We start from the raw sequence: 27892 nt of genomic DNA on the forward strand, positions 1-27892 counted from the left end.
GGGGGGGCGTGTCCAAGGTGCGCTGGTGCACGGGGGAGGTGTGGCCGAGGCGAACAATCCGAGAGTAATCCATAGAGGGAATCCAAAAACACAAGAATAAGTCCATAGCCAGGAGATCCATCCAAACAAGGGAATTAAAAACACGAACCGGGTCGGAACCGGCGGACTAGGAACAGGAACAGGAACAGGAACAGGAACAGGAACAGGAACAGGAACAGGAACAGGAACAGAGGTTAAAACCTTAACAGGACCAGGCGCTTCCAGGTCCCGGACTCGCATGGTGCGGAAACCCGATGCAGAGCCCGGATGAACGTCAGCGCCTGGCTTTTAAGGTGGGCTGGGAAAAGGGATCAGGTGCACAGAATTAAGTCTAAAGTGAAAGGGCTGGAGCACCCTTACAGAGGGGGGACTATAATCGTGACAATGAGGGCTGTCAGTGCCACCACTGAACTGTTTGGACAGACGTACATGTCACTCAGGTCTTCTCCTGGCGGATTAAGCAAAGTCAGTGTGCAGTACGAAATTGCAGCAGGATGTACGTTAAAGCTGGATCTTTATGAATCTGGAATAAACCTGTTACATGGTACTGTATATATTTTGTTTAATATTGTCTCCGTCGTCAACGTCACACATTCGAATGTGCATTGATTTTAGTCTGATACCTGTTCCAATACAGTAGAAATGAGAAATCATAAAAAATGAACACCAGGATTTAATCCCAGAAGGTTGATACAGTAGTTTATTTTTTCTTGTGGATTATATGTACCATGTGATTACAGGATAACAGGATATGAATCAAATATATTCATTAAGAGTTTTTTTTAAGGAAAGATGGCACCATCTTATAAGAATAATACATAGAAATCTAATATTTTAAGTGAAACATGTTCAGAAGCGGATATTTTTAGGTGATGCATTCCCACTGAGCCTGAATTGCGTTTAAAGTTATTACCTGGGGCTTTTTCCATGCAACTTTAATATTATTATAAGTGTTTTCCTAGGCAGGACTCATTCATAACATGACCTATGGTAACACAGAGTTTCGGAGGCATTGAGCAAGTCAAGAGCGTAGAGCACTGCGTTATTTAGGGGTTAGATTAAGGGTTGTGAAGGTTCCTGTTGAAGATTGTCCTCTTGGCATCCAATTAGCGGCAATTTTTATTTCAGCCTGAAGGAGTATTATTATTCATTAAACTAAGAAATAAAACCTCTCTGGCTCCTCTTGCCAGTCTAGCAATCGTACACTACAGCGTTAAATAAAACAGTGTGGGAGAAATATATTCCAATTTACTGTATAACAAAATTAAACACACGTTCTTTGCTGTTTTGTAATCTCGATGGGGAAGGGGTCAGAATACTACTAGAAGTGTATCTAATGCCTGTCTCTCAGATGGACTCATTTCATCTGGCTGCGCTGCTGAGCAATGGGCTCAGCTCAGTGTTACAGGCTTGTGCCACTGACTGACCCTGCTATCCTTGGTTAATGCAAATTTAAACAGACAGATACCCAAACAGGCAAGTGGACGAACACATACCTCAAATGAGTCTAATCTCTGTATCCCCCCCGCCCGAACACAAATGCCTCACACCTGTTGAAGAAACTGAGGTACGCACTAACAGAATCAATTGTAATGTGTTCTGTTTTGGATTTTTTTGTTTGGCTTTAAACTGTTAAAAGATGACGCAGGAACTTTGGCCTTTGGGGGAATCCAGATCCCAGAATCTTTTTCATTTGTACATCATAAACAGACATGGATTTTACTCATTCACTTCCAGCTGTCTCATGCCGCAAGCAAGATGGAGGCCAAGCAGATATTAGTGACTGCCTGAAGTATGCCAGCACAATGCCCCCTATCACCCAGCCCTGCCAGCTTCCTTGTCAGGACGACTGCCAGTTCACCAACTGGTCAAAGTTTTCACCATGCAGCACTGACTGTGCAGGCGTTAGAACCAGGAAACGAGCTCTTGTTGGTAAGAAGAAACTGTTTCATTTATATCTGCAGTAGTATTTCTGTGTTGTGTACAGTATACAGTATATCTGTGGAGATTCAGACATAGTCCCAACAGGTAATGTGTTTGAGCCATCATCACATGAAGATTTAAGAATGTTTTGCCGTGCACGTTTTTGGGGGGTCAGCGGTTTGGCTCTTTAAACTTTCTCTCTTATACCAATAAAATAAAACACACTTTGGGCTGATGTAGTGAGTGAAGTACCACAAGGATCTCTACTTGGAAAACAATAATCAACCTGAAAAGTAAAAGTAAAAAAGCAAACCTGACTATCAACTTTGGCAAATATGTACAAATACATAATTAACAGTGGGGGTAAATCTGCACAAATTTCTCATTTCTGAGAACTAATGAGCGGAGTCTAATGTTCATTTCAGAACCCATAATTTATTGTCATGGGAACTTGGGGAACAACTGGGATTATATGGTACAATTTGTTTTCTTTCATTTTAGAAAAAAGTATGATACATACTCAGCATTGCAGGAAATGCCGAAGACATGCAGTTTAAAAATGTTTAAAACAATATTTGTGTTTGAATTCTAAAACATACTGAACTTTATTGATTATTGAATGGGAATCATCGAGAAAAGCAGCACACCTTAATAATGAGCTTTCTTTGCTTGAAGATTGATTAACAGAGGTGGTACTGTGAGTTCAGGTGCAAAACAGAGATTAATTAGTTATTTACCAACATTAAAATGCTATGTGTTTAGAGTAAATATTTGTGTTATTGATAAAATGATGCATGCTTATTTTCTAAAACTATTATTACAAAATATTGCTGTTGAATTGTGTTTATATATAGAACTTGTATGTGATTTTTCATGTCATATCTTTTTTTATTCAGAGAAACTCACATAACACAATTTATATTGAGATTCAGCATGAAATGCTATGAACTAATGAGGGATTCTTCACATTTTTTTAAATCCTCATGGGTATTTTATGTTAAATTCACCCACCTATTATTGCTTGTTTAAAAAGTCTTTCTTTTTTACTTCGTGAAGAGTCTTAAGGACTTCCATAAGCTACTTCTTGGATTATTCATTGGAAAGAAAAAAGTCAATGGTACTGTCAATGAAACATTTGGGGCATTCTGGAAGAACCTCTTTCAATTCTTACTCTTGTGCCTGAAAATGAGGATATTATGATTAATTATTGAGAATTCTCTGACACAATAATTTACATCCCAGAAAATAATCCTTAAGTAAATTCTTTTAATAACAGCACTGTGGCATTTTAAGAAATGAAATTCTGATTCATAAGAAAACATGTCTGACAGCAGTATCATTGGATCAGGATGGTGTGTGCTGGATTAAAAGTTCAGTGCCTGGTGTGACATTTCAGAGCTTTATGAATTGTAAGATGCGGGATTAATGTTTTAATTGATTCTGAAGACATCATCAGTAAGGAAGAACGCTTTAGCGATAATGCCTTTGTCTTCATTTTTAACAAGCAATTCCAGTTGCCTAGTGAAGGTGTTATTTTAAAAGCTGTATTTGTTATGCGGCAACTTATTTTTTCTGAATCCGGAAATGTCATAACATTTAGAACTATAAGCGAGTCTAACATGAGTTTTATTTTTATTTCTGAAGGAATGCTACTTCAGTAAAATGCACTTATAATTTGATTCGTTTTTTGATTCCCTGAAGGAAATACCAGCTGCAGGGGATGACACCTGTTGCATAGGAACGATAAAATATTTAACTGATGGACACATGTTGACTTTTATCTTAATTCTCTTTGTTCGTATTTTAAAGTTCGATTTTGCAGTTGGTTTTGATTACTGGTTTGCCTTAGAAGTATGAAATTACTTACCATTCACTCCAACGCCACTAATACCATTTTTATCCTTTCAAGTTGACAATGGAGAGCTAGCTAATTACAGTAGACTGGTAAGCTATAACTGTGAGTGCACCACCAGTGTTTTTTTGAGTGCAGTGATGATGTGCTAATGCACCCCACATGATTGCATTTGCTTGTAATTACGTTGGGCAGATTTGTAAAATTAATGACACAGGAACAAACTAATCAGCGGTAACTCAATGTTGCTGTCAATCCTATGAAAAAAAAACAGGCATTCACTACTACACTGCCCCCACAACTGAATCAGTATGTGAACAAACACATAGGAGCTACAGTTGCATTGTTATGGAAGAAGAAACTAATGATGTTGTGTTTTCTGCAGTGGGGGAATCAAAGGTCAGCCACATCTGCCATCATAATTTCTATATAATGGGTTTCTGTGATCCCCGGCACATTGGAGAAAGTTTAGAAAAAAAGTTCAGTTTTTTACCTTGTATACAGACAAAAGGAAGTATACAGTATAAATAAAAGGTGTGAAATGAGCTAGACATTCTGCTGTTGTAGCATTAATATCAAAGAGTCAAATAATATGCTTGCAATTGGTCTTTCATACTGTTGCTACTGTAGGTAAAAGGCATTTTTCAAAGCCAATTAGTCACTATGTTATACACTTTAAAAAAGGTAAATGCTAAAATTCTTCCTCAGAGCATTACTGCAAATCCAGTTACTCCTGGATAAATTTTTGAATCTCCAATTAGCATGCTCCCAAACTCTTGGACAATAGCATTATTGCATCATTGTGAGATCAAGTGTCATGATTTCTCAGCTCCAGCAATATCTTTTTTAAGTCTTTTTTTGACATTGTGAAATACCTCTTTATTCAAGCAATTGATAAAGTCAACCCAGTGGACTTTTACAGATTGAACAGTGAAACAGGAACCAGGGGATGCAAGTAGGAACTATGCAGAAGTGAATTTAACACTGAGAACAGGAAGCACTGTTGTACATAAGGTGTTGTGGGAGTATGGAACAAGCTACCTAGCTATATCATTGTAATACTCTGGCTTCCTTCAAGGAACAGCTGGATTGGATATGATCCTTGAATCAGTTAGCTACTAACTACCTAATAATGAATGCTGAATGGCCTTCTATCATTCGAAACTATTCTCATTTTCTTAATAGATAGGTTTTGATGCACTGGCGAGACACTGTTTACTGTCCATCAAAACAAGATTGCTGCAGTACATGGTGTGCTTATTTCCCTGTCCTTCAGGAGTCCCGGGGGGACTGCAGGTGTTGTAAGCACATTTACGTGGTGTTGTTATATTGGCAGATGTGCTAAAGATGGTTAATATCTGACAAATGCCCCCACAATATTGGTAAGACATCAATGCAATAAACCTGACAAGAAACACAAAGAGGTGCCTGATACAACATATACAGTACCTCTTCTTCCTCCTGCCCCACATACATCCCTGCTAGCAAGAATATTTCAGACACCATAAAGTGAACATGATCAATAAAACCATTGCATAATAAAATATAATTTCATGTTAAGCATTTCAGAAAATGTCAGTCACTTTAGAATTAAGCTAAAATGACTAAAAGGCAGAAAATGTCAATCTGGATTTGTTGGATAAACAATTGTAAAGATCGACACTCATCTCTGCACCTGTTTATTTTTATTTCAGGGAAAAGCAAAAAAAGAGATAAGTGCAAAAATACCCAAATGTACCCCCTGAGCGAGACCCAGTACTGCCCTTGCGACAAGTACAACGCCCAGCCAGTGGGGAACTGGTCTGACTGCATCCTGCCGGAAGGAAAGGTAGAGGGGATCTTGGGAATGAAGGTCCAAGGAGACATTAAGGAATGTGGCCAAGGATATCGCTACCAGGCCATGGTTTGCTATGATCAAAATAATCGGCTCGTGGAAACCTTGCGATGTAACAGCCATGGTAAGCACTGCTCCTTTAATCCTCTTCAGTATAAAGACGGGATTTAAATCTCTCATGTGCTGCTTTAATGATCTTTGTTCTGCTTAAGATGACAAGCTTTAAGTCAGTGTGTCTAAGCAAAATGTATCCCGACCTCAGGCAAGTCATCTTTAATTTCCTTCCTTACCTTCCCAGGTAAAAATAAATAAAACAAATCCCCAGGACTCTAGCAGCTCCAAAGCCTAAACACTCAAATCGATTTGTGGATTCTGTATTATGAATTATTTGTTTTACGATCTGTGAAGATCCTCTGTACTGAAACACATTAGAAAAGCATTTCCACTCCTAATTATTCATCTTGCAAAGCCCACCAAATTCACCTGTTTAAAATGTGACATTACGGGAAGATGTGATAATCCCTGCAGAAAAAGTCAGAACTCATAGTCCCCCTTTTTGTACTCATTACCTCCTGAATATAAAAATACAAAAAGTGAAACAACATATGCCTGAAAAAAGTTTGCAGATTTGTATGTGCAAAGGTGATGCTTACATTTGGGAATCACACAGAGTCTCCAGTTTTAATTGCACTACAGCAGTGCCACGGCTCAGTAGGAGACAGAGCATCTTCTGGGAATGCTGCTGGCAGGGTTGTTATAACATGAAATCACTAGAGCATCACCAGCTCAAGCCTTCAGAAGCAAATGCGATTGACCTAGACCTACAAGGGGCATCAGAGGAATAACTTTTACACAGCAACAGCTACAGCAGCCTAAACAATTACTGTATCAGGGAAGGCCAATGCAGCCATTTACAGTTAAGAGATTACTAAGAGCTGAGACTATTTACTCACATATCAATTCAATGTTAACATCTTGACATCTTGGTTTGTGTTTCCTGATGAGTCCCAGTTTTGTGTCTCATGCGACAAAGGCAGAGTACTGTATATTATATTAGGAAAGGCCGTCTGGTATCTGTGTAAGAGTCTTCTTCACGTGTCCCGCCCACCTTCGATAAGATAGTGTGTCTATTAATGTCGGCTTCACAACAATCTGTTGCCTGAAGCCCGGTTCTCTGCTAAGGGCAATGTTACAGTTTGGTCTGGTGTAGGGGACAGTACCAGATTTTCACCGCCATCTTGTGGTTGGTGGCAATCACACTGCATGACGTCATGTTGACAGAATTTAGGACTTGTACCCCACCTATTGTTACAGCAACACTAGTGCCAGCATTACCCTTTAAACTAACGGTCCTCAAACTTTGACCTGAAGGCCCCTATGTGCAGCAGCACCCTACAGTATATCCATTGTAAGAGATCCCTCATATGGCAGCATGAATTGAAAGTCCTGTGTACAAACTGTAGTTCCTCTAATATATATAGAAAAAGCAACTCTGTTCTTCAGAAAGAGAAATCAGCTCACTACAGGTGTCAGTGATTTCTTTAACAATCCCATGTGGAATGCACACTGACATCTGGAGGTATGATGAGCCACTTTCAGCGGTCTGACCTGAGCTCAATATTCCCAATTTTTCTGCTTCTTCACTATACTGTATGTATTAAGACTAGAAATTTCAGAACGCTAGAAAGCAGAATCTTCTCAACAAACAATTACTTCTTGCCGCTTAGCAACCAACACATTTATCTATATCATCTAAGGGTAAAACTTAAATTCTTGGCTCTTAACTTTGTCATTTGGCTTTATACTAAATGACTCTTTGAGGCAACTTGAAAGTGTTCCATGTGAAATATATTTGCATGTCCGTGTCGCTGGTCAGAGTCACCTATATCATGCTGCTGCGCACTAGTAAGGGTGAGGCAGCTGTCTATGGCTTCTAACTTTGAATGTGTTTGTACAAAGCAAAAACAGGAGTCTGCTTTCTAGCACTAAGACATCACTAGAACTTATTATTATTTACTTACCAAAAAGCCATATACTGTATATCTTACAAGAAACCAATGTTAGCAGCTTCTAGCCCAGTCTTTTCAAAAGCAATGTGGCGGCCAGGGACACTGTGGGTCTTTCTCATCAGACTAAGAAGTACAATGTATTATAGAATAGTACTAATGCTTTTATTAGCATACTGTTAATAAGTTAATATGTGTATCTTAATATGAATGGTGATAAAATCTTCCCTCTAAGGGAAAAAGGACAAAACTCTTTCATTTGTCATTAGGGGTATCAATGAATATTGCACATTTTATTTTATTATATATCTCCAGCACACACACATATTTTTATTTATTATTTAATTTTTTACTAACCTAAAATGCTTAAGGTCAGACACAGAAATCACAAGAGTTTTGCATTTCTTAATTAAATAGGACTTTGTGTTACTCCCATTACGTAAACTAGAGGGAAATAATTAAAGTCACCTGAATGTGTATTAGGCTACTGTACTGTGTATCTTAGAATATTATTATTATTATTATTATTATTATTATTATTATTATTATTATTATTATTGAAACAGGCAAGCAAACATTAGTGTGCAGGTCCCTTCCATACCTAGGGCTGTAGAAGGTGAGTTGAGACATGAAAACGTGCAGTGTGACTATGGGAAATGTAGAGTCATTAAAAAGCACCTGCTGTGATTACTCTACATGTGACGGTTCTCTGTTGTATCTCCATCAAACTCATAAGTGAAGCTGAAATAACTTGATGCTGTAGATGTACAATTGCAATCAAGAAGAAAGTTGTAAGAATTGCACTTTCTTCTCTTGTTTTTAACAGCTATTAGGATGCAGCGAATCTCTCAAGATATTTTTTAAAATAGTTTTTGTATCACGTCTGCAATATACAGTATTTGGAAAGGGCATGACTAAGATTTGAGTGAAGTAGATTTATGCAAATGTGAACAAATCGCAAAGATGGCATTTCTAGTATCAAGTACACACCTTCATCCATTGAGGCTTCATTTTCTGTTAAAGTCATGTCAACACAGTTCAAACTATTTTTGTGGAATTATTGGGGCTTTAAATTTCAAGCATGGTGTTTGAAGACATGCAAACATCTCAAAACTGATAAACACAAGGCATGACAAAAACTGTTTGTGACAAACATCATTCTCAACAAACTCATGTAGAGTACTTCTGATGCTTAATGGGCACAAAGCACGATGAATTGTGGCTTACGCTGTGTTTCTGAGATACCGTATTAAAAGCAACCCCATGGGCGATTTCAGAGCATCTGAAAGCATTTAAGCATCTGAATGGCTGCTTACAGACCATCAAGGCATTGCCCTCAGTCTGAACTATCTTGCATTATCTTGCAAAAATACAGATACAAAAGAATATAACTTCAGACAGTAAAAGAAAATGATTCCAAGGTGAGGCCAAGAAGGTTCTCTTGTAAATAGATGTGCTTCCCATTATCCCCTTTTGGTTCAAGGGGATTATTTATACCTAGAAGAGAGCCAAATGGTTTATTTTAATTTGTCTGCAGCCTTATTAGAGTGAGATGGCTTTGCCTAAAGCAATGATTAAATGAGAGACATCGATTGCTGCTGACATTACAAAGCTCTTTCTGTGTCTGGAAGGCTTACTGTAAGGATTATAGGGGTCTCTGTGTTTGATGATTCATTAAACAGCTGTGTGCTCCAAATGTGTATGTATATATATATTTGGGGAAAGGTGTTAGTGCCGTCATTGCTATGCAAAATGTGTTTTAATAGTGTTTAAAATTCTCAAAGCAATTCAAAGCAATTTTTACTGTCTCATTCTCTGAATCTTTGAGCACCGGCTGCTTCTCCTTAGAGTGTAGGAGTTTCTGTTGGTACCAGACAAGCTGGATAGTTTTCTTAAGGAATTAAATGACACTTAAATGTGAGAGGTGGCTGGAGGGTTTATTGAGCTTTATTACAGTCATGAAAGGACTTGGGTCTGTCAACTGCTTCAAGCCTTGACCTCTCCATAGCCAATGGCCACCATTTTAGTAAATCGCTGTGTGATTGAATGGGGGTTGGGTTTCTTTCAGTGTTTTGCAATAAAGCAACGATAATAATAAATATAAACTAAATTATTTAAAAACCACTGTAACCTTTTGCCTACATACAGAAAAAAAATTATGTGCACCGGAATTCTGTTATTAAACATTGTCGTATTGACCGATATTAGGTGGAGTTTGGCCTGTTTATCTACAGTGCAGAACAACTGTGCGTAGTGATCTTCAAAATGATCTTCATTAAAAGAAAAACAAAATCACTAAAATAAAGGTACTAAACACTTTCATACTGGTGTGTCTTTTACCTTTTTTGCCAACCCTGCGCTGGTGACTGCGGTAAATTAAACCTGCTGATCTGCATGGGCTCTCAACACCTGGTCTCCTCAAACGTCCTGTCTGCCCAGGCTACATCGAGGAGGCCTGCATTATCCCCTGTCCGTCGGACTGTAAGCTCAGCGAGTGGTCCAACTGGTCCCGCTGCAGCAAGTCCTGCGGCAGTGGAGTCAAGGTGCGATCCAAGTGGCTTCGTGAAAAGCCTTACAACGGAGGCCGGCCTTGTCCCAAACTTGACCATATCAATCAGGTAAATGGACCATCTTATCTCATAACATCATTGCCAGCACAACTATTGATGTTATGGTTTTTTATTTTTGTTTGAGGTTAAAAAACCCTTGTTTCAATTTTTAAATTCAAATCCGACGAGTAAATTGATTGTTTCTCTGTCTTTCAAAACCTGATGCTGCATAGACAGAGGAAGCTTAACTGAATAAGGGACTTGGTTTCCCACGATATCAAAGCTTTAAGCAAACTTCCTGCCACGGATCAGGAAAGTCAGAATGTCATAGGCGGGTATCCATCTCTTTGTGTAAACAAGCCTTTGGCAAACTCAAATTAAGAAAGTTTTTAACAGGGGCTGGTGGGTAGACATACTTTATAGATCTGGCGTATAGATTGTTGTAGTGCTGAACAATGTCATTGGCTTTTGCCAGACACTTTTTATTAGCGAGCCACGGCTACCACCGAGGAAGAAATTGACATGACGAGATTGCAGAGGCCAAAAATAATTAAATAAGCTCGAGTTAAATCGCAAATTGAAGCAATGGTTTTCATTAGGCTATGCAGAACAAAATGACAAGCAAAGAATTATTTTAACTGTGAGAAGCACTGTAGTGAGCTGTGCAGATGTGACCAAAAGTGTGCCTCATTAAAAATAAGCATTTACTGGTGACCTTTGGAAAGCTTTTAAATGTTCTATGGTTTGCTTGTGACATAATTAACTGCTTCTATTTGGTATTCAGATTTGGAAAATGGACTTGTAGAATTAGCCATGGAATTAATGATAGCAGCAGTGTTAAATTCCATGCTTATCCATTTCAGAATTGTGGAAGTCAAGAAATAATGATTTAGTACAATTACTTACCAAGAAGAAGTCAACCACTTATATTCATAAAATATGGTCATAATGCTTTGGGTCAATAACCACATTAACAAAAGGAGTCCGTGTTTGATCCTGTAACCTTACCTAATATATAGAGTTTTACCCACTCTTGTAAATTGTAAATTGGGATTTACAATGTGATTTTGGCGGATGTTAGAAACAAAACGTATTTTATAATACCATCTAAGATATATTTTTTTCTGAAAACTGATTGGCCATCCAAGGTTTTCTCTACATATTTAAAGATTAGAGTCTTCATATCTTTTCTCTAAAGCTACATGAAAATCATGTCTCAGTGAGATTTAAATCGTACATTCTCTGTTTCACATTAAAGTGCATAATCTCAGTTAAACAGTGGTAGGAAGGCTAGGTTGTTTCATGCATCACTAAGTCAGAGCTGTAGAGACTTCCCTCTTGAACCATAACACAAAATAAGGGAAAACACATTAACTACAGGAAAAAAGACAGAACTTGAAATAAACCTTTTTAAAAATAAGACTATTTTATCTATCCCATTTGCCTATTCTTCAAATTAAAAGGATTGATCAATAGTAAATAACACGATTGTTGGTGCACACAAAGTGATCAAGTTAGTACTGTATATACTGTACTGTATGTGAAAATCAGAACACATTTGAATTCACAAATGATTCATTTTACATGTGTATTAATCAATTATTATTTTAATACATTTCTGTTTTATGTTTCTGTCTCTTTATTTCAATGAATACACCACCATGCTTTATGAATCACTGCAGGCCCAGGTAAGAATTTAATGTACTTTCTGAAATAATGCCACACTTTGTAATGGAATACTCAAGAAGTGCTTACGTGATATTATAAGGTGCAAATGATAAAGTACATTTCCTTACATTTTAGTAAACCCTGATGTATATTTTACTGCATGAGAGAAATACTTACTGATATTGGTACAGTACATGTGAACATAATGGCAAATGTTATGCAGCTCTTTGTTGTATCTCTGATCTGTCATGAGCATTTACTGTACTTAAGAACAGAAGTGCTTAATGGAAAAACGATCTATTGAAATGATGAAGTCGATCTGTCCTTTAAAATTCTCTCCAGTATAGTGCACAAGCATGTTATGCATTAGGAACAAGTAATAGGTTTCACCTATGCGGAAAAGAGAAGAATAGAAAACACAACATTTCGGCCGTGAAGCCTTCTTCAGGTGTGAGCTCACCTGACGCAGCTACCCTCCTGAGCTACAGTATGTTATACATTATTTCTGTGTCCTGCAGGTATACGAAGTGGTGCCCTGCCTTAGCGACTGCAGTCAGTATGTGTGGGTTGCGGAACCCTGGGGTGTATGGAAAGTGAGCAATGTGGATCTGAAGGAAAACTGCGGAGAAGGTGTTCAGACAAGAAAAGTCAGGTAACCATTCCAAGAGTGGAATGACCTTTGTCACTTTCCAAGAGTGGAATGGCCATATGTTGTGAATTTGGCCTTTCTACTCACCCAGTTTGGATATGCATGTTGTTTCCTTACATGTTGGCTGACAGTACCCACTGAGCCTTCATCCTTTGAGATGCTGGAAGATGCTCAACGCCTTACGGGAGAGTTAGTGCCAACTGGAGGAGTTGGCACATCTACGGTCACCCAGGAGATTACAGGATGTTTTGTTTCTTCCAGTCAGCTAGTCCCTGTCTATTCTAGCAGTCGATTGTCTGCTGCAAATTGGCAATTGTGCTCTGCGAACACTCTTCACAGCTGGCCAGTGAAATGACCCAAAGATGAACCACTGAGCTCAGCCTCCCCTCAGTATCAGTGCTTTCACTGCTGTAGTGTGAGGTGTTTCATTGTTCTGGGTCTAATTATTGTGCATTTATAGAGTGTACTTTAGATATAATATTGTAAGCAAATATTGAGTAAAGAAACATTGTCTTTCATTGTGGCGTGATTTCCCATTAGGTGTATGCAGAATACAATTGACGGTCCGTCAGAGCCAGTTGAAGATTACCTCTGTGATCCTGAGGAGATGCCCCTGGGTGCCAGGGAGAGTAAGCTACCCTGTCCTGAGGACTGTGTATTGTCAGACTGGGGAGCTTGGAGCAGGTGTCCTTTGGTAAGACGTTTGCAAACTAGAAATAAAGCCTATAGGAGACAAGTGGGGAATGGGTACTTATAAGGTTCAGCTCTTACTCCAATAAATTTGGGTAAATAGACAATTTAAATTCTCAATGCATCTTTGAAAGCAAAGAGGTATTGAGTCTATGGACTATTTTGGGTTGACATGCTGTCTTCTCAACACCTTAAAATTGAACACCATTTTAGGTATGAAGAGGAGTGAAGTACATTATTCATATGATGCACAGGACAGGAGAGAAGGATGATTTCATATGAGAAAAATAAGCTTGGGCTCAATCAAATGGCACTCTGTGGCTAACACATGTGAAAGGGGTGTATAATGGTTGATTCCCTAGTGTGGGAAATTCAGCATAAGTCTGTGGCAGTCTGCCTACTGTATATATCCGGCAAAGAATTAATTACTCTGGGTATGAAATAAAATCCCAGAGGAGCCAGAATGGCTCTTGGTCCAAGTAATTGCTTGAGGATGGATAGACATACTGCACAGTATATAACCTGCCTGAAGGAAGCTGTGTCAACCATACACTTCAATAGAAAAATAATACAGAAGAGCGTACAGGAACAAGCTTGTGTGATAATTGTCTTTTCAGTTGTGTTTTAAGTTTAGTATTCTAACACAGGAATATACATATGATATTAAGAACATGTAATAACTTGTGGGAGTGTGAAATCATTGTTTTTGTGAAAATGGGTCTGTTTCGTAATTAAAACACACAATAAAAATAAAGGGGATACAGATCCCATTTGGACACCTTGGGACCTGCTGGTCCCCCGCTGGGCTCTTTCTGGCTTGTCCCCTGCTAGTAAACAATGAAGGTCATACAGTAAATGCAACACAAGAACTTCCCCTTTTCTAGGACTAACAACACTTTTTCTGTGTCCTAACTACCTGTATGTGACTACCAGTTGTCATCCTACCACTCTACCAATTGGTCCTCCCTACCAATTACCAAGTATTTTTCCCAGAAAACGGAAACATGTATATACCATCCCCTCAGTTCACTATTTTTATCAAAAGGCTGCTTTTCTTCTTAGTTCGCAGTCTGTCAAGCCCCCCATTTTTATTAGTAACCACTTGCTATCAAGTAACACAGTAGTTTGCCACAATCATATACTGTATGTCCTGGGCACAGAACTTCATTGACATCACCTGTGCTCAGTGACCTCAGATAAAGAACTGACTCTAAGTATCCTGTGGCCTGTTGAGAAATGTGGTTTGTTACGGGTAAGTTATGAGGAGTGAAGACTTTGCACCATCCTGGGCCCATAATAGACTCCCTCTACAGCTTCACACCATATAAAGTATGTTTATGAATTACTTGAAACCTCGTAGTTTTATATTCATCACATCTTTAGAATGAAACCTTATATTTTAGAATCATGACAGGTCAGATGTCATGAAGGAGAATTGAAGCACTGAGGTCAAGCTGATAATTGTCGCGTCCATGTTCTGTCTTCTATGGTACCTAATGAAAACACCCTTCTAGTAACAAATAGTGATTAGTTTTGGTAGATCTGATGGTAGAAAATAAATGTGCAGTTTTAAAATCCAGCAAATTAAAATTGATTTAATCTAAAAATGTCACAAAAACAAGACTCTTGGGTCATGGGAATGAGAGATTAATAGGTACAGTGGAATCCTCATGTATTGGCATGAAGTGGTTTAAATTGCTCACCAGTTAATTTCTATTGTTACAAGCAGAATGTAAACTGTCACTTTAAAAAATTATGTAGTGAAAACTGGTTTCTCTAATGGGTTTTGAAATGTCCTGAACTAGAAGTAACTGGCCCCCACTAGATGCCAGTTGTACCTAGCAGAAAACTAGGACAAGAACCTTTCCTCAGGTCAGATACCCTGTTTTGATTGTCATATGGTGAACAATAGACATAAAACTACACATGTCTCAATGTGATTTCCCTTTTCCGAAGCCCTGCAATGGAAACCACACTCGGGAGAGATCTGCGTTTCTCGTTAGGCTGCCCGGACAAGGAAGGCAGTGTCCACCTTCCACAGAAACAGAACCCTGCAATCTGAACAAGAACTGCTACCATTACTCATACAACATCACAGGTAACAACAATCTCATTGTTTTTCGAAAGCAGGGTGTCATCTGTTCTCTGAGTGGAATCTGTGACCACACTGGCTTTTTGTGTGAGCTGTGTACTGTACAGTACATCAACTGCTAGTGTTGCTACTGCTCGACTTTCCTACCATTCTGTCCCAAAGGCATGAAGTATTTCAGTGTCCAAGTACATCATCTCTGAGAGAGTTCATAGGTTTTTACGAGCAAGGCTTTTAATTTACCAAGAACCATCTGAACTGCACTGGCACGGTTTTGCTTTACAACCCCCAGAGCTACTGCAGGCTCTTCAGTGGAGACGCTGTGGTTTCTTGGCTCTCAGTCAAAGTTACAGTACTTCCCATCTTCCAGCTTGTTGTACAGGGCCCAAATCATTTAAAACAGCTGCAGATTATTGGTCTCCTACAAATCAAACATGTGAAACAGCTGAAACACTTCACATTTTGAATTTTAAAATGTAATCTAAACATCATTCAAAAACCTGATCCTCCTGAGGTGTTTTATAAATCCATTTGGTGGCTGATGATAGTGTTTATCTGACAATACCTGTAGGTCTGTATTAAGTAAGGAAACATTTAATCAAAGCATTATTCATCATTTGCTCAGCTTAAATCATACCCTCAAAATCACATACATTATTTATTTTAGCTTACAAGATTTAAAAAAATAAGTTTGATGACATTTATCTCTTATTAAGGGTGATTAAAACTTAATATAGACTATTGTTCCTAAATTATGCTTCTTTGTTGTTGTAAGTTAAAAATATTGAAGCATCTTTCTGCTCTATAAAATCTGCATATTCTTTCACATTACTTCCATAAAAAATCAAGAATTCGAACAGAGAAGGGATCTTTTGACATTTGCAACAGCAAAGTTGGTCTTGGATTTCACCTGCATATACTGTAGCTCCCTTTTGAGGCACAGAGCTCAGAACAAGCTTGGTTAAACGTTGGTCTTGGAACAGATCGCTGTGAAGAGACGGAAAGCTGGTTTGGTGAGAGAAGGGGGCAAGTGACCCGGGGAGGAGGAGAAGGAACGACAAAGAGATCTAGAAAAAGATTTAGCGGAAGGCATAGTGGGTCGCAGCAGAAGTGGTCTGAAGTACTTCAAGTAGGTACTGTAGCTGGGTGAAGTAGTTCAAGTAGGCACACCGGAAGAAGGCTCCACACCCGAAACATTGTGTTTCTTTTCTTCTCTTTTCATATAAACCTCAGAATAAACCTTTACTTGTCTGCAGCCTACGCATGCTGACGCAGCTACCTACTTGGTTAAAAGTTTGTCAGATTTCCCGGTGTTTGGAGGGCTGGGGAGCATGTGTCGTTTGTGTGTGGTGGCCTGTCCTTCACACCAGCTCTGCGGATGCTGTGCCTTCTCTAACAGACTGGAGCACTTGTCAGCTCAGTGAGAAAGCGGCGTGTGGCAGTGGTGTGAAGACCCGGATGTTGGATTGCGTCCGCAGCGACGGCAAGTCCGTCGATCTCAAGTACTGCGAAGAAGTGAGTCCCCATGTCAGCGGAGTGTGAAAACCTCATTTCTTGTTTTCATTGTGTGTTTTTGAGAAGAGGTCTTGGGTGAGCAATTTAATAGTTAAGCTCAGGAAAAACACCTGCAAATTCATTATTAGGTCCAGCAAAGAGCAGCAGCAGTAAAACCTGAATACCTTAAGCCAGGGGGGACCAAAAGACTCTTCCTGGAGAGCCACAGTCCTGAAGGTCTTATACCTTTCCATCATCTGTTTGTAAGGATATGGATCAAATATAAGTGTCAATTTGAGAAAAATTCATTTGTTTGCCCAGTTGTGATCCTTGAGAGCAACAGGATCTCTAAACTATTTAACTCAACAAATCACCTGCTTAAATGGTCCAGGCGAAATGGCTCCAAGTATTTAGTATTTGACAAATTCAAACTTGCTAGACTATGGCCCCCAGGATCATTATTGGCCAACCCTTTTCTTATCACCTGCGCTGAGCTGTGATCTTGGTCCCTCATACAAATACTAACACCAACTCTAAGCCAGCCCCTCTGCAATTGTAAGGTAATTGTGAATTTTTAGTCTGAATTTGTCATGTGCTATTCCTTATATTATAAGTTATTATTTTCATGTGTAATAAGAAAAAAATCTGCATTTATTTGACAGGGATCTCCATCTATTCGTTTTCTAACGGCTTCTTCCAGTTCAGGGTTGTGGGGGAGTACGTACATTTAAAACATCCTCTGACTTCACACACCCTTAAATCACCTGAAGTCGCTGGTGACATTAGCTGCACATGAAAAGCGGCCTGCTTGGATAACTGTGCAGAATTGATTACATTAAGCACTGCTAATAAGCTACAGGATAAAACGTTTTTACCAGCTTTTGAGTGATTCATGCCTCTTTGAATAATACTCAAAGTTTGTTTTCAGAGTGAAATTTGGAAACGGTGCTCTTACCAATTGTAGTAAGTATAGAGTTCCTTTTTATATGTGACTGCGAATAATGTCAGCGCTCAGGCTGCACTCACTGAACTCACTAATACACACTACTGTACATTTGGAACCTCATTATCTACTGCCCTCAGGGTAAGGCAGTAATTCAGCTCCCATCATAATTTAACCCACGACCCCATTTCCACTAAAAGGCGAGTGCTCGTTGCAAACTGTAAAGCATTCATGTGAGCCTGACAACTGTCCAGGAACCATTATAGTAGAGAAAAGAGAATCTGAAAAATCAAATTAGAGCCTTCTAGTCAGATGGAGGGGACTGAAGGCCTGTGTGTCACTCAGTAGCACCACGGCAATTTGTAAAAGTAGAAGACCGTTTTTGACAAGATCAGCTTGACAAATGCTAAACGTTGATGTTCCTTTCTTCCAGCTTGGTTTGGAGAAAAACTGGCAAATGAACATGTCCTGTGTTGTGGAATGCCCAGTGAACTGTCAGCTGTCTGACTGGTCTCCCTGGTCAGAGTGCTCTCAGACATGTGGACTAAAAGGTAAAGCCTATCCTGTCACTCTTCTCCCCAGTATTGTCAAACCCCATAAATGTAGATGAATATGCAATGTGGCCATATTTCTGCCTTCCCCCTGCCATTACATAGTGTATACACCACTTATCCCAGGGCATTTCTTGAAGAGTAGGGCTGTTAGCCAGGTGTCCTGGCCAGATTTCCCATTGGCCTTTATCAGTCGTGGCCTCCTAATCATCCCCATATCTGAACTGGCTCCATCACTCTGTTCTCCTCCCCACTGATAGGAAGCGTACTGGCCCACTGTGGCTGCCATCCCATCATCCAGGGGGGCGCTGTACATGTTAGATTTACTCTGTTGGTGTAGCCAACCTGCCTGAAGGTCAGGTCACTTTCAAGACGAAAAACAAGCACATTGTTTCATTATGGGGATGGTTGTGACCTGAGCACCCAGCATGCCTAGGGATAATAACCTGATTGGAACTGCAGTCATAATCAACTGCATGCGCACTTTAATTTAAAAATAACATAGTTTATTGTCTTCCGAGTGTTGTCTCGACCAAATGTGGAAATCATCATATTAGTCACAATATCAATGGCGATTTAAAAGGATGATCCCCATTTTACATAAAATATTCTGTCCAAAAACTGCCCTTCAACAGTACCTACAAAAGACTTTAGTTTTAGTGTACACTGTATATGAACATACAGTATATTAAATACAGTACGTGTATGCTGTATACTGTACAGTATATAGTCTGTAATGCATAAATCATTCTAGTCCATTATCGCTTTCTCTTCTGTGCCCCATAACACATCATCGGCATCATACAGTATCTCCTGGGGTGTGTCTGCATCGTATCTGAAAAACTGATACTGGCAGAGGATGCTGAGATGGTCTTAATACATCCCTTGGCAAAAGGTTGAGTTAGCTGAGGAAACAGCAGGCAAAGAGGGATCTCTTTAAGAGAAAGGAATTCATCCAGTGTATGAAGCAGCCTCCTTTTGTCTTTTGCATTGCAGTTTTTATCTCAGCTTTGGCTCTGAGGAAAATCCTACCTCTGGTGAGTTTTAACTAGCGGAAGCCCTGCACAGATGATGGTTGGGAAGAAATAATTAGAAGCACAGAGGGAAAGATTTTAATCAAGCACTCAAAACAGTCGATGCGTATTCCTAACACTTCTACCTGCAATGATAAATAATTAAAATGACTTAATTAAAACACATTTTAAGGACCAGGTGTAGTGAATGACAGCTCATTCCCGGTTACCTCTCCCACCTGCTGTTTCCTCAGGCTTCTCTTGGCTCCAGTGGTGCCCAGGCAGCCTGTGGAGACCACTTTTAGAGTGCAAAAAATACATTGGAATTGGATTAGAGGAGACGGGAGCTGATGTATAGTTTTAAACCAGTAAATAAATGGGAAAGAAGGAGCCCTGTCCACTAATTAAACAGGGTTTTGCCTGGGGCGTGGGGGGAGGGGATTGCAGTCTTTGAAAATGTCTTTGGTGAGAGTGCAGGGAAAGTAGATTCCTGGAAGGAATTGGCAGCTGGTAAATCTGGCTCTGGAGAGGGCTGCTCCTGGGATAATGGAGAATTATTATTTTGTTCAACATCAGAAAAGGCTTGGAGGTTTGGTTGCTTTTGCGTGGGAAAAACAGCATGTAGAAAATAACATTTCTTTGCATGAAAGACACAGTTTGCTTAAGGGCTCGTACTTGGCAGGACATAATCTGTTCAACTTACAGTATTTGGTGAGAACAGTGGGGGGAACTGGGCAGAGGCAAGAGACAGTTTACATAACCCCCGTGAGCCTTTTTAGGAAAAGTACCTTTGAGGTAGACTTTAGAAGTGTACCTTTGGGGTGCACACAAAAATCAGGGAGAAAGTTTATCTGATGTATTGAAGAACTGGATGTTTAAAATGTTAGAATAGCTAGTATCTAATATTGCTGACTATTCAAAGGTTGGTGCACTGAGATTAATGTACAATTGGACCATGGTAATGTACTGTGCCTTTGTATCATTGAGTGTGGCAGATTCAAAGGAAATTGTATATAGAGATAAGGATTGTGTAGGCAGGTTAGTGCAGTGAACTTGGTTGGGGAACTTCCTTAATTGATTCTGTGTAGAGTGGATTATTACTGTTAATATCAGTAAAATTAACTCACTTCATTGTCTTTAATCTGCTACTTCCTTCGGGGTCTCTAAATGATGTGTAAAAGTGCAATGCCACTGATTTAAAGCATTTCGTAATGATAAAGATATCCGTTCACATAAAGTTGTGAATGTCCAAAGCCTGCCTAACATACAACGAGATCTGGCAATTATTTAAATGTTTTAAACTGTTTTAAACATTTTGTTGATTTGCCATTATTCCTTCGATTCCTGTTAGATGTCCACTGGGCAAGGTCCCTCAGAACTCATTTTTTAAAATACTGTAGTTGCAGTGACACCATCCTCACTAAACTTCATTTCTGGAACAAACTGTTAATCCTGCTCAGTCTCTTATAAAAGCTTTCACCGGTCTTCTTAAATTTGATTGAGATAGAAAATTGGATATTGGAAATGGTTGCAAGAATTAGAATTGATAGTGAGGAAATGCACTGCCAATCTTATTATTTGCACAAAAAAAACCCATACTAAAACAGCATTACATTTCTAAATGTACAGTACCATTAGTCATGTAGTCTGGAGCATATGAAAGAAATATGGTATTCCTTTAGCTTGTCCCTGGGAAGAGGAGAGTTGAAGGAGCATTGTCTAAGCAAATGAAAGCTTTCCTTGAATGGGGATAAAAACCACCCTCATAACTCTGTCGGAAAGACTAGACGACGTGATCAAATAAATGCTGAAAAGCCATATAGTGAAATAAAATCTCAATTGAACATTACCCGGACACAAGGTCTTTATCAGCGCTTCAGTCTTTAATGGTGCCTTTTATTATTTTCACCCCACTTCTTTCTGCCTGGAGTCCCTGGGGTTCTGCTCTTCGATTCTGGCTGAAATGATGTCTTCAGACTGTACTGTTTCTTTGCAACCAATAGCCCACAATTGTGCATGTTGTTATCTAGTGTCGTGTAGTGTTTACGAAGGAGTTGTGACAGTGGGAAGTGTAAAGGCTTATCAAACAAGTCTTTCTTATGTGCTCCATTGTTTCATTTTTATTTTTAAAAGGTTGCGTCTGTTTATTCATTTTAGGCATGTGGTGGCTTCCCAAAGTAATACGTGTTACATACAGTAGGTCGGCTAGTCCAATTACAGAAAAAAAATCCCCCCTTACTCCAGACTGCCTGCTTTGCCCTCCGGTTGTTTAATTGACATCTCCTACTTTTCAGGCAAGATGTGGCGGAGGAGGTCTGTGATTCAGGCTTCCCAGGGGGACGGGAGGCCCTGTCCTTCACAGATGGAGCAGTGGAAACCATGTCCAGTCAAACCCTGTTACAGATGGCAGTACAGTCGGTGGTCTGAGTGCGGAGTTGAGGTCTGTCAAAGAAAATGACATTTTGTTTCCACGTTTTTCCATGCTGTCATCCTTTGGTCATGTTTTACTCATTTGAGGAATGTCAAATGGCAGGAAAGGTTGTCATGACTGGCATTCTTAATAAATTATTGAAGAACAGTATCAGGCAGCAGTTATCTGCAGTAGTTCCAGTGTGTGCTCCAGCTGAGTGCACTTTACTGGATTGTCTACAGATTTTTGGTCAGTACACAAGCTGCCTTCTGTCACCAGATGTTATAATCTTGGAGTGACCAAGTGTATAATATTTTTTTTACATCTTAGAAAGGTCAGTACAAGAATCCTGCTTTTTGCAAAATATCCCCATGTATTCTCCCTTTTGTTTGCATTTTGTTTTTCATATGCAAAGGAAGCTTCAAATGTCACTTTTCAGACTGTATATAAATACATTTTAATTTCTGTCAAAAAGTCAAAAAGGTTTTCTTAAAAATACAAATTTAGCAGTGACTTAAAGCCCACTATGGTTATTAGGCTGCAGTGTATAGCATCTGTGTGTCAGCCGTGGTTGTGGGTGGTGATTGGATTCTATCAAAAAATATGCAGCACATTTCTAAATAATTAATGTGCGGAAGATATGCTAAACGTTTATGGAGAGGGGTGACAAAGTGATTGACTATGGTTTAAACTATGTGTAAAAGCCAGGTCTGAAGTACTGTACCGAGTTTCCAGGAAATGTCTTAAACACTTTTCCTGCTGGTCTCTCTTTTGTCATTCGAGTAAGACACGCAGCATATGGAAATGCAATCCGAAGGCAAAACGAACACTGCGCCAAATGACTAGTTTGAGATTGTATGATCATTATATACCGTACATGACTATTATACATTTACATACAGTAATAATACATTATTATTGCACATTTTTTCTCTCATTGAGAAAATTCAGATCTTTCCATTCGCTCCAGTTTGGGCTGGACTGTTCTTAATAAACGTGGATTGCCACAGCAGCTCTCTTGCTTGCTCAGGAGACACACTTCCCAAGGCCCTTGTCAGGCCATCCGCCTGCCTCTCGCACTGGGGGCTCGTCTCGGACGTTACGGCTCCGAGCGTGCGGCTCTCCTCTGTGTCCCGCCCGGTCTCAGGCACCTCGCAAGTGATGGGGGCTCTGCTGCTACCTGCCGAGCTGAAGGCTCTCCGTCTGCCTCAGCCTCAGACAAAGCTCAGCGCTCCGCCTGTGGTGCTCAATCGCCTGGGGAATCCCAGTCATGGCTCATTTCGATGACACAGAGCCCAGGTTAGGAATAACAATGTCTGGGCTTGAGGGCTCAGCCTGCAGTCTGCACGGGCATTTGTACCGTTTCAACCACATCCTGTATCTCCAGTGTCTGATCTCTTTCATTACTGCAGTTGTACACATTTATGAGCCGTGGGGTGCTCTGAAATGGCATAATGCAATGGATTAAAACGTGAAAGCAGAGAATTATTTTTATAATTCTGGGTTTGATGCCTTCAGTGTGGAGGTATTTCTCAGGATGCTCTGGTTTCGTCCAGTCTTCTAAAGACAGTACCTGGGTTAATTAATACCTCAGTTAGTCCCTGAATACTTGTGTTCCTGTGTATGAGCATCCTGGGATGGAACAGTCATCCTGTCTGGGATCCTGAGATGGGCTCCAGGTTGCCACAAGCCTTAACTAAACATTTTCAGATTTCTGATAATCTGATGATGGATGGATCACTTTTAATGTTTTAGGATAGTAAAGCCAAAAACAAAAACAGAATATTCATAACCTCATAAGACAGAAAGGATCCCCCGATATGTGGTGATCGGAGTAGCTGGTGTATTTGTGCAGCACGTCGTCAGTCACCAAACGAAGTTTCCCTCTGCAGGGCGCACATTGCGGAGAAGGGTTACGGTTCAGGAACATCTCCTGCTATGTGTTTGATGGATCCAAGGAAGACCAGGGTAGTGTTGTAGATGAGGAGCTGTGTGGAGAATTGGAGCCATCTGTAGATGGAGATAAACACATCAAACTGGAGGAGAGTTGCACAGTCCCATGCCCAGGTATGCATAAACATTTCTATCAATTTCACTTTTTTGTGGTTTAATTTTGGATACTACATTTAGAAAATACTGTACCTGAGTGGCCGTTTAGTGTATAATCCTGCTTTCTTGGATTATACATGGTAATAGACATTTCAGGATTACTTAAAGATTTAAAAATGTGTGCAGCTTTCTTTTATTGGAATTTTAGTGTAATATAATTTACAGTGTATCTGTAAATATTCTGAATACAAATTTTCATGTGCTTATGCGTTGCTGTTTTGGTACATTGAATTATTGTTCCCGAGATGAATAAATGAATGAATTAATTAATTTACCCAATTAATGCAGTGAACACAATATCAGATACATGAAAGTTTTCACCACGATAAATAGCAGTGTCAAAACCAAATGTCACAAATTGCCTACAGGTTCTCTGGAAATCAAAGATTTCGACCTGAAAGCTGGGAATAAAGAGGAAAAACATTTTCTGGCAATAAAAATAATAATGCATCATATTTTTAGCTGCACCTCGAAGGACATCTATTTCACTTTCCAGCTCTATGATACTGACACATCCAACAGCACATTTTGACACAATTTGTGTTACGGTAGTATGAAAATGTGACAGCTCTATAATGAAGCAATTTAATGGCATCAGTGACAAATCCAGACTATAAGAAAGTCTACTTTTTATTGTGCCTTAAAATATGGCAAAGAAAAGCATGCCTTACTTCATCATTTGCACTGATGTCAGTGCTGTTGTCTTCTTAACCTTTAAAGTAGAACTTTTTGAATGTTTTTTTGCTTTTTAAAGAAAAGCTTAGAAATAGGCAGTTGTGGTTTTAGATTTCTGATACAGACTATTTTAAGCTACTGTATGTCATGTTGTCTTAGGTTTCAATTGCTTTGACATCATCAGAGCATTCAGCCACCTGCCTCCTGTCAGTGTGTATACAGCTGAGACACCCATTTCAAACATTGTCTATAGAAAATATGACCTATTTAAATCTATGGCATCTGAATGACAAATGTAAGAGACGTTTATTTACTGGAGGTGATTTAGGTGTTTTAAAGTGGTGGTGTCCAGATGTGAAGCTGAAAATAATAACCACTGTGGACTCATTTGGAAATAAAAGCGCAAAAAAAAATGTTCTTATGAGATCAGTTAGCCATTGATTCATAGGAATGTTCACTTATAATTTTGTACAACCCATGTGAACAATGGTAAGGTCAGTGGATTTAATTCCACACAATGAAAAATAACATGCCATTAATTTAATAACACTTGAAAAAGCGATATCAGAATTCCTGGATGAATAAATCATTCTGCATTCTTCTTTAGGCTAAGTAGACAGATTTAAATATTTATACTTGAAGAGTGTAATAGAAAATGTCTTTATAGTGCATCAGTAAAACAAGTCTGGGCCTGGGAACGTAATTATAAAAACCTCCCTGCTAGCATTTGCATATCTGGGCTCTAGTCTACATGCACACATTAGCTCTTTAATAATTTATAAGGAACTTAGATCTGCAAACAATCTCCCATTAACAATGTTTTCTGTGCTCATTTGTTATGGCCATTAACCATGAGATACATTTTTAATGTTCTGGGGCTTTGTGATAGCATTATCTTGCATCATTACCTGATGATTTGAAAATAATTTCTCCTTTTTATGCACGAAAACAGAATTGCTCATTATTGTTTATGAATATACTGTATGTAGCAGTGAAAAGTCTAGTTATCGAACTGTTAAAGAAGACGCCACAGGATCTATGAAACAGTAAAGTGCCACATTTATGCCTATGAAGTGGCCTGCTTCTTTCAGATCACTCACGTCGAAGATTTCCATTGCTCAAAATAAATCAAGCTGCTTGATGAAACACTGAAAGTATGGATTTACATTTTATGACCATTAGAGAAATCACCTCATTATTTATATGAAAAATGATTCTAGATGCCGTTGAAGAAAGAGACTTACAGTACTAAATGCTTTGCCTTGTTTTTAAAGGAGACTGCTATTTGACAGAATGGACTTCCTGGAGCTCGTGTCAGCTCACCTGCATCAACGGAGAAGATCTAGGCTTCGGCTCCGTGCAGGTCCGATCTAGGGCTGTAATTGCTCAGGAGCAGGACAACCAACAGGAATGTCCAGAACAAGTATGGGAATCCAGGCCCTGCACAGGTCAGTGTTTCATGAACTTTAGCCTCCATTGTATTATCTGGCATTAAAGTAATTCAAATGATTCTTAGGACTGAGTGGTAATATCCATTGACAGTTACCCAGAGAAATATCGGCTTAGAGACCAAAATATGTTATGCCTGATGTTGTCTGAGCAACGTTCTACAGAAACCAGTGGGTTACGACCGCTTTAAAATTGGTAAGGTGACGACGGTCATATTTACTCATTGTGTTAGTTAATAGGAGTTCAGGAGGAGGTCAAATTCTCATCTCGCACTTCTGCTCTTTTAAATACTTGCCGGCTGCCCTCATCTCTGCGCACCTCTTTTCTAGCACCCCTTCCTCCACCCCAACTTCACTGTTTGCAGCTGCCTCCCTGACTCATTCCCCGTGAGAGAGGGGGGCTGTGACAGGGCTGTCATTTCCTCACCCAGGCGAATGAATGCCAGGGTATTATGTACAGACTTCCTTTATAGATGTTGGCTGGTTCGTTCATTATTAGAGTGTGACCGGATCACTGAACTGTAGATCGTGGTAATGTTCCTGTATGGTGATTCGGGTTTCATTCTTGACACCGTACTTCAGCATTTTAAGCTTCTCTCCCTTCTGCACAGATGGAGAGTGCTATGAATATAAATGGATGACTAGCACGTGGAAAGGATCTTCCCGCTTGGTGTGGTGCCAGCGTTCAGATGGGTTGAACGTCACAGGTATTTAAAATTTCTGTGTTATCAGCTTTCCATCTCCCTGATTAATTCAATAAATCAGCCCACACCTTGGTTTATCAAAAATGCCACAGCCTTTTAACAGTAAACATATATTTGGCCTGACATTTCTGGCAAGGAACAGCAAATCATTTAAGCCAAAAACACTTGTTATGGGTTAAGATTTAAAAAAATCACTGGATGCTTAAGTTAGTAGAACACATGATGCAGTTACTGTTACTGTTTCAGGAATGGTGCAGGGCTGTAGTTCTGGTTTCTCTACATTTACAGCACTATTACAATTGGTTTGCAAGACTTCTTCTTACTCATTATTACTTTCCCACATTGTCTTGTTGAGGACATAGAAGAATCTGTCAAAAAAAACCTCCAATGTAGTATTTAAAGGGTGTGTTCCTGCTACCAGTGTGGATCACTTTGCACTTATATGTTAACACAATCCATGGTTTTGACTAAGCTCTCTTCTTTCTCCCTCGTTGCTGTATCTGTATTATTGTTCATATTGATGGGTGAAGACTATGAAGGGACAAATATTCACATAACCCATGAGCACTGAGAAAATCAACCCAGTGGGCTTCTTCAACATCAGCAGTTTCACACAGTCATTGGCCACAAGGGGGAACTAGAGAAAAGTGCATTTAAAACTGAACACAGAAGGTCTATTTTCACACAAAGGCTTGTCGTAGCCCTTGAAGAAGCTTCTGTATCTGGATGTTAAAGCTAATTCTTTCACTTCTTCTGAGAAATGGCACAGTGAGTCTCACAAATCAAATAGCAACCAAACAAGCTCAGTTGGCCGGATGGCCTCCTCTCAATTCTTTCTTATGTTCTACATGTATGTGTAAGTAGGTACAATTTATAGCATTATTGCTGGTTATTGTTACTTCTACAAATCCACAATCCACATAATTGTGATACAATATCTAAACCTAATCCAGGAAGATGACTTTCCTGACTGGAAATTATCATATTGCTGAATTGTTCTTTAGGCCTATCATATCTTTTGAGTGCTGCTGAAATCGGAACTAGTCTATAACAAAATTAGATTTTCTATCCATGATGGTGTCACATTTTAACCTCGTAATCTAATTTGTTTCCCTTTATCATCCTATTGAATGTGCACTGCTTGGAAGCTGCTGGCATCTTCCAGTGTTAAATTCCTAATTAGATGAAAAAATCAGTCTTCAAAAGTCTGATCATGAGTAGCTATAGATCCTGTATTTAATAAATA

The 27892-nt window shown here is 39.3% G+C and overlaps 1 protein-coding gene across 1 annotated transcript in view; it reads left to right on the top strand.

Moving 5' to 3' along the window:
- The window catches only part of thsd7ab (thrombospondin, type I, domain containing 7Ab), a 193317-nt gene that overhangs the window by 150954 nt on the left and 14471 nt on the right, over positions 1-27892 (top strand). Inside the window, exons 15-27 of the mRNA XM_069194747.1 lie at positions 1777-1971; positions 5509-5772; positions 10094-10272; positions 11886-11891; positions 12390-12523; positions 13061-13214; positions 15167-15308; positions 16699-16814; positions 18170-18287; positions 21595-21740; positions 23603-23777; positions 25769-25942; positions 26554-26649. Coding sequence (XP_069050848.1) covers positions 1777-1971; positions 5509-5772; positions 10094-10272; positions 11886-11891; positions 12390-12523; positions 13061-13214; positions 15167-15308; positions 16699-16814; positions 18170-18287; positions 21595-21740; positions 23603-23777; positions 25769-25942; positions 26554-26649 — 1899 coding nt within the window. The remainder of the gene's footprint in view (positions 1-1776; positions 1972-5508; positions 5773-10093; positions 10273-11885; positions 11892-12389; positions 12524-13060; positions 13215-15166; positions 15309-16698; positions 16815-18169; positions 18288-21594; positions 21741-23602; positions 23778-25768; positions 25943-26553; positions 26650-27892) is intronic.

Source organism: Lepisosteus oculatus, chromosome 10 (genome assembly GCF_040954835.1).
Source record: "Lepisosteus oculatus isolate fLepOcu1 chromosome 10, fLepOcu1.hap2, whole genome shotgun sequence".
In the NCBI taxonomy this organism is placed as follows: Eukaryota; Metazoa; Chordata; class Actinopteri; order Semionotiformes; family Lepisosteidae; genus Lepisosteus; species Lepisosteus oculatus.